Source organism: Benincasa hispida, chromosome 4, assembly GCF_027475165.1.
Source record: "Benincasa hispida cultivar pf3 chromosome 4, pf3_genome.v1.1, whole genome shotgun sequence".
Lineage (NCBI taxonomy): Eukaryota > Viridiplantae > Streptophyta > Magnoliopsida > Cucurbitales > Cucurbitaceae > Benincasa > Benincasa hispida.
The window spans coordinates 49,832,456-49,843,987 of record NC_143481.1 but is presented as its reverse complement, the minus strand read 5'-3'; the positions used below and the strand labels follow the sequence as shown (position 1 = coordinate 49,843,987).

The window sequence follows — 11,532 nt, the reverse complement described above, 5'->3', positions numbered from 1 at the left end:
TATAAATATATATTTGATCAAATAAAACTTAATTAAAATTTGATTTTTCAAATTTCAATTTTTAAATAAAGTTTTATAATTGAATTTTTTTAAAAAAAATCTAAAATTTCAATTAATCAAATTGCCGATTTTGAACACAAATTTCAAAATTGAATTTCATTAAATTGGATAATTAATTAAAGTAATTTAATATTAAATATTATATTTCATCTCATCAAATATCTAAATCATTATTTATTATTTTTGAACTCTCCAATTTCGTTTAATTTCAACAAAATAAAACGTTTTAATTGTATCAAATACAATTAAATAAAACACTAATTGAATTTGAACACTTCAAATTCAAAACCCTAATTTCGAAATTTGAACATTACAAATCTGCTCAATTTACTAATCCAAGATATAATTTACGATCTAGTAGAGAGACCTTATGGACCTACAGATCATGAGTTCCAATGATTTGAGATTAATTGGCTAAACTCTTTAGTCCGAATTAATAAATATTTGTTAACTATCGAGACACACCACTATCACTCGATAGTTGCACTCTCCTCACTGTAGGTATATTTCTGTCCACTTTAATCATAATCAGTAAGTCGATCTTTCACTTCGTATTTACAGCTAGGTCAAAATTATCATTTTACCCCTGTAAATACATCTTGCTCTTTAAGCTCCCATTGATCCTCTATAGAACAATTAGTTTATAATCCAACTAGTAAACCATGACCCTCTCAATCATTGTTGTTCAAGACCAGAAATTAGCACTTAAGAGAACAACCTATCTACTTACCCTAAGTCGGATATGAGTGAATTCCATCTTGCAGAACTATGTCCCAGCTTTCTATTTGGTCTTATCCCTAAAATGAGAGTCTTATTGAGCAGTGTTGTTAGACTACTCTCACTTATGCAGATGAAAGGATAATGCCAAATAAACAGGAGTTCATTAGTTAGCTCAGGATTAAGATCGAGTAACCTAGGTTATTGAATTTTGAAATATTCAGTTTTAACAGCAAACGGTCGTTTATAAAGAAAAGTGACTATTTCGAGGTCTGGTCTTATGCAAACTCGTTGTATAGGATGCCCCCACTCATTTCTCCATATGAATGATTTTGGGATCATATCATTTGTATCAGTATACAAAATAGGCCGCATCCAATAGTGTCACCAAGATGAGGTAACCAATCTCATCCATATACTTGTAGACCATTTTGGCTATATTCTAAAACTTGAACCACTTTTATATCTCTACATAAAGTTAAAGTATTCATTTTATAGCCATGGATTTGTTTATTAAATTTCATAACAAAATGCAATATAAAAAAATAATTAATACTTTTATTGATAAATAGAATATGTTGTCAACATTTATGAACCTCGAGTTTGAGGACATTCCAAACTCATGTGTTGAGCGAAAACATAAGAAAGTTCGAGCTGTTAAGTTTGAATGAGCGGCAGTCAAAACCAACAATCCCATCTCTAGAGGAGCATCCAACGATTGAACTCAAACCTCTTCCAGATCACTTGAAATATGCTTTTCTTTGGAATAATAACAATTTACCAGTCATAATTTCAACTACACTTTCAAATTTTAACGAGTAGTTTTTATTGTAGATATTGAAAAAGCATACACATGCAGTTGAATGGACGCTGGTTGATATCCAAGGGATTAGCTCATCTTACTATATGGATGAGATTAGATTGGAGGAAGAGAAGACTGAATCAATTGAGCCCGAATGCAGGTTCAACCTAATAATGAAAGAAGTGTTGAAGAAAGAAATTATTAAATGGCTCGACGCAAAGGTGATCTACCCTATTTATGATAGTAGTTTGGTAAGTGCAATTCAATGCGTGCCAAAGAAAGGTGGCACAATAATAGTCAACAACAACAACGAGTTAATCCCATCCAAAACTGTTACTGGGTAGCGTATTTGCATGGACTACAGAAACTTGAACGTAACGACTAAGAAAGACCACTTTCCACTTCCCTTCATTGACTAGATGCTCGATAGATTAGCCGGAAAAGGGTTCTATTGCTTCTTGGATAGCTATTCTAATTACAATCAAATCTTAATCGCCTTTGAAGACCAAGAGAAAAATACTTTTACTTGTCCCTTTGAAATGTTCGTGTTCCAATGCATGCCCTTTGGGCCATGCAACGTACCTGAGATGTTTCAAAGATGCATGATGACTATTTTTTCTGACTTTCTTGAACGCTCTATTCATGTTTTCATGGATGAATTTTCAGTATTTGAAGATTCCTACCTATCCTACCTCAACAACCTAGAAGTTGTTCTTTCTAGATGCAAGGAAATGTACTTGATACTTAATTGGGAAAAATATCACTTTATGGTGACAGAAGGCGTTGTTCATGGGCACAAGGTTTCCAAATCAGTGTTGGAAGTGGATGAAGTCAAGATTGATGAAATTGCAAAATTATCGGTGCCTGTGGACGTCAAGGCTCTGAGGAGCTTTCTAAGCCATGCCGACTTCTACAGAAGGTTTGTAAAAGGTTTTTCCCAAATCACACATCCACTGAACGCGTTGTTAGAATTGAACAAGCCTAAGATTTCCACCAGGCGTTTGAGAATTTAAGGTATGCGTTAACGACAAGACTAGAATTGATAGCCTCAGACTGGATGCAACCATTCATCTTAATGTGTGACATAAGTGACGTTAGGCCAAAAGAAGGGAAACATGATTCATTCTATATTGTATGTGTCCAATAAACTCAATGAATCCCAAGAACATTATACAACTACTAAGAAGGAAATGTTACTGGTAGTGTTTCCAATCGAGAAATTTAGAGCTTATTTGGTTGGTGTGTTAGCAACCATTTACACTGATCACTCTGCTATTAAGTTCTTGATGGATGAAACGAATGCAAAGCCCAAGCTCATTTGCTGGGTGTTACTGCTACAAGAATTTGACCTAGAGATCAAAGATAGAAAAAGTACAAAAAATCAGGTGGTTGACCACCTATCGAGATTAGAGAATAAGGAAATGCAATTGAGCCAGGCTGAAATTGAAGACACATTCCCTGATGAATGCTTACTTAAGGTTGAAGATAGGGAGCCATGGTATGCTGATATTGTTATGAAGGACTGTGACGTTTGATGTGGAAGGGCAGATCGTGTCCCAATTTCAAATCTCACAGAGAATTAAAATTACAGAGAAACCTATTTTTGCATTCTGTCAAAAATAAATAATTTTACAACATGCTTTTAGAATAAAGAAGGAAGATTAAGGTTTAGGATTATACTAACCTTTGAAGAACCAATTCTTCACGAAAACCTTCCTCAATTTGGTCACGAGCCCTCCTTTTGGAACCTTAAATAGAATCAAACCACAAAGAGGACACCACCACAAATGAACATTATGTATTCTCCTTAGGGTTGAGAATTGTTGACGAAAATTAGTGAACGCAATTGATAATGGGCAGAAATGCACGTTATCATAGTGCTAAATTCTTAAACAATGCTGGCTTGCGTTGATAAAATGTGTTAGATTGCATCCAAAAAGCATCAAATTCATAATATTGCGGTCACACACATTCATCGCATAGAAATAGTTGATTTTTATGTTTTTATGCAGAATATGCGTTGACACAAGGCGGAAATTGCAATCATAGAAAATCATCGGTCAAGCGCAGCATTACCGCAAGGCTTTGTGGTGATTGTGTTCGCAAACATTTGCTAAAGAGGGATTGCCGCAACTTGGTCGGAGCAACATGGTGGGCGCATCTGGGTGAAAGGCATAATTAATCACGATGGGACAGAAAACTGAAGAAAGTCAAATCCGAATTAAGTTGACAGCCGCTAACGATAACAAGTACATTCAGCTTTTCGATGACAAATATTTGACGCATCAGTCAAGAATTAAAGCCGTCCCATCTGTGCAATCATGAGAGAGAAGCCACCTTTCACCCTGGAAGTTATATAAATACCAAAGACATCCTTCAGAAATGGAGTTCAACTATTTTATGACTTCACCATCTCAGAGTTCACAAGTTCTATTCATAGTTTAGCCCTGTTCTTAGATTTTCTTTTACTTTAAGGGGGACGCGAGAGAAGGAGGTTGTGTCGGCAGATCGTTCCAGTAAACTTGGGAGAGCGCTGAAAGCTTCAAGGACAGAGAGAGGGCCAACGCCTGCGGAAGTAGGAATATCTTTTGAACCGAATTATCTTGTATTATGTATGCTTCATTCATCCATTAGAGATACTCGGGAGGGTAATCTAAGGATAGAATCTAGGCTTGGGAAGGTCAGGTCAGAATTTAGGCTCGGGAGAGTCAGATTAAAACGCATAATAAAGAGATAGGAGCTTAGGAATAAGCACTATTTGCTATTAATGCATCATATGCATCCTAGAGATAGAATATGATTATGCGGTCACCTTGCCTTTATGCATTTTGCATCATCGCATAGGGAAAGAGTAGAGACTTAGAAATAAGCTCTATGGACACTTTTGCATTCAACACATGCATCCTAGACTTAGGAGCATCGCATTTACATTGGAAAATGACTTGTTGTGCATGGTTGTAGCGTGATCGCATAGTCTGACGAATTCCCAAGTAACGCTAGCTAAAGACCTTCTCAACCCGTTCATTCGCATACTCAGTGCATCTATCACATAACTGACTTTTCTCAAATACGCCGCATTTGTTTATTTTTCATTATCGCAATCAATAAACAAACCAACAATCATTTGAGTTACTGGTCACCGCAAAGTTTTCGTAAAATTATCACCGCATATTATTCTCCCAAGTCCCCAAGTTCGACCCTGGACTTACCAGGAACTCAGTGGAGTTTACACTTGGATTCCATTGAGAAAACTTGAGTGCTCAATGCAATTTCACCATCGCATATGCGTTTGTATCCATGCATCGGAGGTCATGCGTTGGAAAGGAATGTATGCATTAGTCTAGTATGCAATGACCATGCATTCCTATCACACATATTCTTGCATTCTCGCCAAGTATAACGAGAACACAAGTTTCTCGGGAGATCCTAGGTCGAACATAGAGACGTGTAACTTAATAATGCTTGTGAAGTAATGCGTTTGAGGCGATGAATAAAAGTAAAAAAGAAGAAGTTAATGGATTACTCACTATTCCTACTCCTAACTAAACAGATTGAGCAATGGAAGACTTGCGATGAAAATTGGTAGATATGCAACAACTGTTAACGCATAGTAATGTTTATTATCTTAAATCGCTCGAGTAATCCCAGCTCATCACACTTACGCATCGTACACCTCACGGTGGTTAGCCGCATGACTATATCTCTATAGTGCATGGTTGCGTCGAGTATAAGACCGTGCCTATCTCTAGGAACAATGCATACTTTGCTTTAGTGCATTCCACCTCTTACCTTTTCAGGCAGTTAGATGCGGCTAATTAACTTATAGACAAGCATTGCAATAGCCCATAGACAAGCGTTGCTACAGCCTCTCACCAAGCAAATAAGATTAACTCGCTATACTCACATAACACACACCTCTCGGTGGGATGCTACATGTGTCCTATCTCTAGGCTACATGATTGAGTAAGTGATTGCCTTTGATAAATAAATGATGAAAGTAAAAGATAATAAAGATAAAGAAGATGAAGAAGATGGCATTGAAGGAATTTAGAAATGCAATGTTTACAGAATGTAAGTATCTTAAGCCCAAAATGCAATACAATATAGAGATCAGAAAGGAAATGTAAGGCTATGCGTCAAGGCTGCTGGTGGTGCCATGGATGGATGGTGGAAACGTCTCTTTCAAGCTCTAACTCAGGCGAAAGCTCTGGTCGTCACTCAGAATGGGTTGTTGAGGTGAAGAATCTTCAAAGAAAATCTCGCTCATGCTCTCATTTGTGACCGCAAGCATCTGCCTTAAGGCAGAAGCTCGAATGCCTTGAAATGAAGGTTCCAGGGGCTATTTATAGAGTTTAAACGCCGACAGCAATCATGACTGCGTTATGTCTCACTACTACCTTTGTCGCGGTATGGGCAATGTCACATCACCTTATCTTGTTGATACTCCCAAAGTACGTGTTCGAGCTTGATTCAACTGAAGTATCAACGCGTTCCACCCATCTTGCGATCTTCTAATTATAGTTATCACTCCGTGGCCGCAATCTCCAAGTGATGAATGCATTCAATTGATTACCGCAACATTCATGCAATGGACGCATGTGGTTGATTGCCGCAACATCCATGCAATGGACGCATGCGGTTGATTGCAGCAACATCCATGTGATGGACACATGCGGTTGATTATCGCAACATCCCTACGATGGACGCATGCAGTTGATTGCCGCAATATCCATCAAATATAACACATAACCTATAGTTTACATTATATCAAATATAATATAATCTATAGTTTTAAAAACTCTCGGTAATTCATGGTATTTAATATAAATCAAATTTATATTAAATCTAATTAGATGAATCTAATCCATATAATTAATATTTGAATCATATTCACATATTTATTTCTTTCATAATAAACTTTATATAATGTATCAAATACATTATATTAATTATACCACATATACTTAAATCAATCATATCATACATAATTAATTCCCTCAATTAATTTGAACAAGTCAAATTAATCCAAAATTAATTCTCAAGAATCCTAGTTGAGCTACAGAGCGGATCTTATGGACCTATAGATTAAAGCTCCAATGGTACTTGAATAATCAATTAAACTCCTTTAATTAAATTATTCAACATCGATTAACTGCCGATCACTCCATTAAAGACCGACAACTGCACTCTTTTCAGTATAGATATATTTTTATGTTCATTGGATATAACCAATCAACAGTGCAATGACCCTTCATAAATTGCTTATAAGTACAACTGGGCCAAAATTACCATTTTCCCTTGTAGTTACATCCAACTTCTTAAGTACCACTGATCCCTCTAATGAACAATAAGTCATAGTCCAACTATGACCAAACCCCTCTCAGGCCAAGAAATGGTATGGTGCCACGTTTTTTCATGTCTCAAAATCACTCCTTAAAGGAGAAATATCTACTTATCCCGACATCAGGAAATGAGTGAATTCTGTCTTGTGTAGTTGCATTCCCAGCTCCCCAATCAGACGAATCCATAAAATGATAGGCATATTGAGTCGACAATCTGGCCACTTTCACCTAAATCAAAAAACTGTCTTCATAGGCAGGAGTTCATAACTCACTCAGGATTTAGGTCATGTCACCTCTGGTCATCCTGGTGAAATGTAAGTTTCTATTATTAACGACGTTATACAATGAGACTATTCATTTCATGGTCCGGCCTTATACAAACCCTTTTGAATAGAATACCCCCCATTCACATGTCTATACATGAATGATCAGGATCAAATCATTTTGGAGAATTTTACAACAATTGTAACAACTACAAAGCATGTTGTATTCGTAATGTCACCAGGATAAGGTACCCAGCCTTATCCATCTATTACAGGCCATTTAGGTTATCACTTAACCATGATCCTCCTGTATGTCTCTACATACATGTTTAAGCTACAAAAGATAACCTTGGATGTTAGTTTATCAGTTTTGTGGGTTAATTCTACTAAATGTCGAATAAAATACCTAAGATTTTATTAAATAAATAAACTGATTGTATATTACAATTACAAACTATAGAACCCACGAGATTTATGGCATCAATCCTAACAAATTACTTGAGGACAAAAAATTCTCCAGAAGAATTCAACGCCCAACAGAGGAAACGACTTATGCATGACAACAAGTTCTATTTTTGGGATGAGTCACTCCTCTACAAGCAAGGCCTAGATCTAATTATACGTCGGTGTGTACCTGAAGTCGAGGTATAAAACATCTTATCTGGATGTCACGACTCTCTTTATGGAGGTCATTTCAGAGGACAGAGGACAACTGCAAAGGTCCTCCAAAGTGGGTACTTTTGGCCTACTATGTTCAATGATGCACAAGAATATGTGCTAAAGTGTGAACCATTCAAATGAACAGGCAACCTCTCAGTAAGGAACGCAATGTCACTCAATAACATACTTGAAGTTGAACTTTTTGATGCTTGGGGCATTGACTTCATGGAGCCTTTTCCTCCATGACGTGGTCAGCAGTACATTGTAGTAGCAGTTGACTATTTGTCTAAGTGGGTTGAGGTAGTGGCCTATGCGAAGAATGATGCAACAACTATTTCAAAATTTATGACCAAGTACATTTTCACGCATTTTCGAGCATCAAGGACATTGACAAGTGACGAAGGTACACATTTCATTAACTGCATCATTTTTAAATTACTTGTTAAATCTAATGTTAGGCACAAAGTGGCTACTGCCTACCACCCACAGACGAATGGGTAAGCAGAAGTTTATAACAGAAAAATTAAGTCAATTTTGGAAAATATGGTCAACGCATCAAGAAGGGACTGGGCACAGAAACTGGATGAAGCACTATGGGCATATAGGATTGCATTCAAAACGGCAATTGGCATGTCTTCTTATGCCTTAGTATTTGGAAAAGTTTTCCACTTACCATTATAATTGAAGCTTAAAGCATATTGGTCAATTAAAAAGCTAAACTTAGATTTGGAAGTTGCAGGGAAAAATCAAAAGCTGCAGCTCAACGAATTAGATAGTGGCGGCTTAACGCATACGAAAATGCAAAGATTTACAAAGAAAGGACCAAGCGTTGGCATGACCAATGCATTAGTAAGAAAGAAATTTTCATTACTAAAAAAGTCTTACTATTTAAATCGTGTTTGCAACTGTATCCAAGAAAGCTTAAATCTAGGTGGTCAAGCCATTTGTTAACAAAGCAATCTTTGCTCACAGAGCCGTGGAGCTCACTCGAGAGGATGACACTAACGCCTTCAAAGTAAATGGGTAGAGGGTCATGCCATACTTTGAAGGGAATGTGGAACACTTCAAGACATCCATCAAGCTACGCAAGACTACCTAAAGCTCACGTCTAAGTAGTCCCTATGTGGAAATAGACATTTATTCTAAGGTCCTCTTTCATCCTTTCCTTTTTCTTTCTGTATTCCATCCATTCTTTTATGTCTTTTTTGAATTCTTGTTTGGCATTGAAGTTTTAAGTTTGTTTCATGTTTATGCTTACCTTGCATTCTTTTGAATGATTGTTTAAAAACCAGCTTTGTGGATTCCTGAATTTGGGGTACTTGAAAATGGGGCGTTAGAGTTAGATCAACGCATACCCATGCGTTAGAAGCGGAAAAGATGTTATATGGGGAGACGAACCACTCGAGTATTTGGGTGGCCTTAGATGCGTCTCTTCAGATTCACATATAATGCATAGCCATAACATCACGTGTAGACGTAACCCATCAAGTCTGTCATCTCTCTCTCTTCTTGCGTCTCCCTATAAAAATGATAAACCCCACTTCTTTGTCTTCTTTTTTCTTCTTCCATTTCTCAAGCCCTAACCCCGTCCTTTTCAAATTTCTTCATCGTCTAACTATCCCCACCGATCGTTCTTTAAAGCTTTTGAAGTTCTTCATTGGAGCACAATGTCAAATGCTTTAGATAGCCAAAATGAGTCCCGAGCTTTACCAGCGACAGTTCGGTAAGTTCCCTTTCCTCTTCATTTGTTTCCCCTTCATCTCTATCATCGCCATCTCCACCATCGAAACCCTTTGCCCCATCCAAATCCACTGCCGTTTTGTCTTATTCTTGGAAAACCACCACCCAATCTAAGCCATTCGTCCAACCAATTTCGGTGAAGCCATCCAAACGTCCATCCACCTCTTCCAAGGGCAACTACTGATTGAAGATTAAACTTCCAGCATATGAGGTTTCCTCTTAACATAAAGGAGTAACCAGTTAGGGATTTTCTCTTATCTCTATCGCCTACAAAATCTGCATAAACATTCGCTTTTAGAAGTAGTTTAGATTCATTAGGTGCTGTATAAAGTAGGCCTTTGTTCATTGTCCCTACTAGGTATAGAAATACTCATTTGGTAGCTTCCAAATGATTATTGCCAAGATTTCCCATATACTTACTGACCGAACATGAATTATAAGCTAGATATAGCCTAATGCCAACCAATAGGTACATTAAACTCCCCGTGGCATTATAATAAGGAACATTAGCCATAGCTTGCTTCTCAGTTGGTTCTCTAGAATAATCCTTGATAGATAACTTGAATTGTGGGCCCATAGAAGTGTCCAAAGCATTGACACTAGTCATATTGAATCTGTTTTGGATATTTTGAGTGTAGTAACCTTGTGATAGGAATAGTTCTCTTCTACTTCTTTTCCTCGTGATCTTCATTCCTAGAATCTTTTTAGCTAACCCTAGGTTTTTTATCTCAAACTCAACAATTAACTGAACTTTAGTCTCATTCGGCTTAGTCATATCTTTCTCTGCCAACATGTCATCTATATATAACAACAAGTAGATTAGGCTGCCATCAATAAGCATTTTGTAGTAGACACAGGGGTCATATAAGCTTTTAACAATGTTTATCTGGCTGATGAAGTAATCAAACCAAGCCTCTTATACCAGCTTCTAGGTGACTACTTAAACCCATATAGAGACCTTTTTAACTTGCAAACCAGGTCTGTCTTCCCTTAAACCTCAAAGCCTTTAATTTGTTCCATGTAGAGTTCCTCTTCTAAGCTTCCATGTAGGAAAGCTATTGTAACATCCATCTGCTCTAGCTCAAGGTCTTCATGTCACACCCTTCCAAGGCTACCCTCTTAATCGGAGAAAGGATCTGAAGACAACATATGTCAACCTTCTTATGACACCTACTGTCCAACTAGTACATGTAACCTGTTTCCTCGCATTTGTTTAACCTGATAGATAGTTTATAAATATAACATCTTATAAAATATTCTCAAGTATAGCCTTGTAGGCACTCAGAACTCATTAATAGTATACGGTAGAAACATAACTATGTAGACTTACTTTAAACAGAATTCACACTTAAGTACATCTTTTTGTACAGACTTAGGGATTCTACCCTTCTCGTTATACGTACATGAGTTTTTAAGTCTAAATAAAACATGATAACCACCTAACCAACATCTAGTCTATCAGGGTCAACAAACTTGTGGCAGACTAATAGTCGCAAGCAAGGCTCCAGGAAATTGGTCGCTACTTGGAAAGTAAATCATTTGAAAAGAGTGAGCTTTAAATTTCCTAGTGAGTGACTAACTTTTAAAACTTGTTTAAATGAATAAGAATGTATTGGATAAGTCATAAACATCAAACACATAAAAATACTTCCTTCTTTCAGGCTTAGGAAAACAGGCTCAGTTTAAATATGGATACTAGCACTTTAAACATTTCATTTTATAGAAAACTTCGAAATATATGACATAAGACCTTCGTACTTTATTTGTACTATTTTTCCTTAGTTGAGGAAGAGTCCCTTTTGCTCATTCACTCAACGTCGATGACCTTAGCTGACGTAGAGAAGTCTCAACACAATCAATGTCAATAGTAATAACCTTAGTTGTTGTAGAGTGAACTCAATACAAATAATGTTAATAATAATCATACATGCATGTAGATATGCCCCAA

The 11,532-nt window shown here is 36.8% G+C and overlaps 1 protein-coding gene across 1 annotated transcript; it reads left to right on the top strand.

The window, feature by feature from the left end:
- The first annotated feature begins 2,346 nt into the window (after positions 1–2,346).
- LOC150036779 (uncharacterized) lies at positions 2,347–3,114 on the top strand. The gene is made up of 2 exons (XM_090313234.1): positions 2,347–2,509; positions 2,783–3,114. Exons 1-2 carry the CDS (start codon positions 2,347–2,349, stop codon positions 3,112–3,114), a joined length of 495 nt encoding a protein of 164 aa, XP_090169360.1.
- The last annotated feature ends 8,418 nt before the right edge of the window (positions 3,115–11,532 follow it).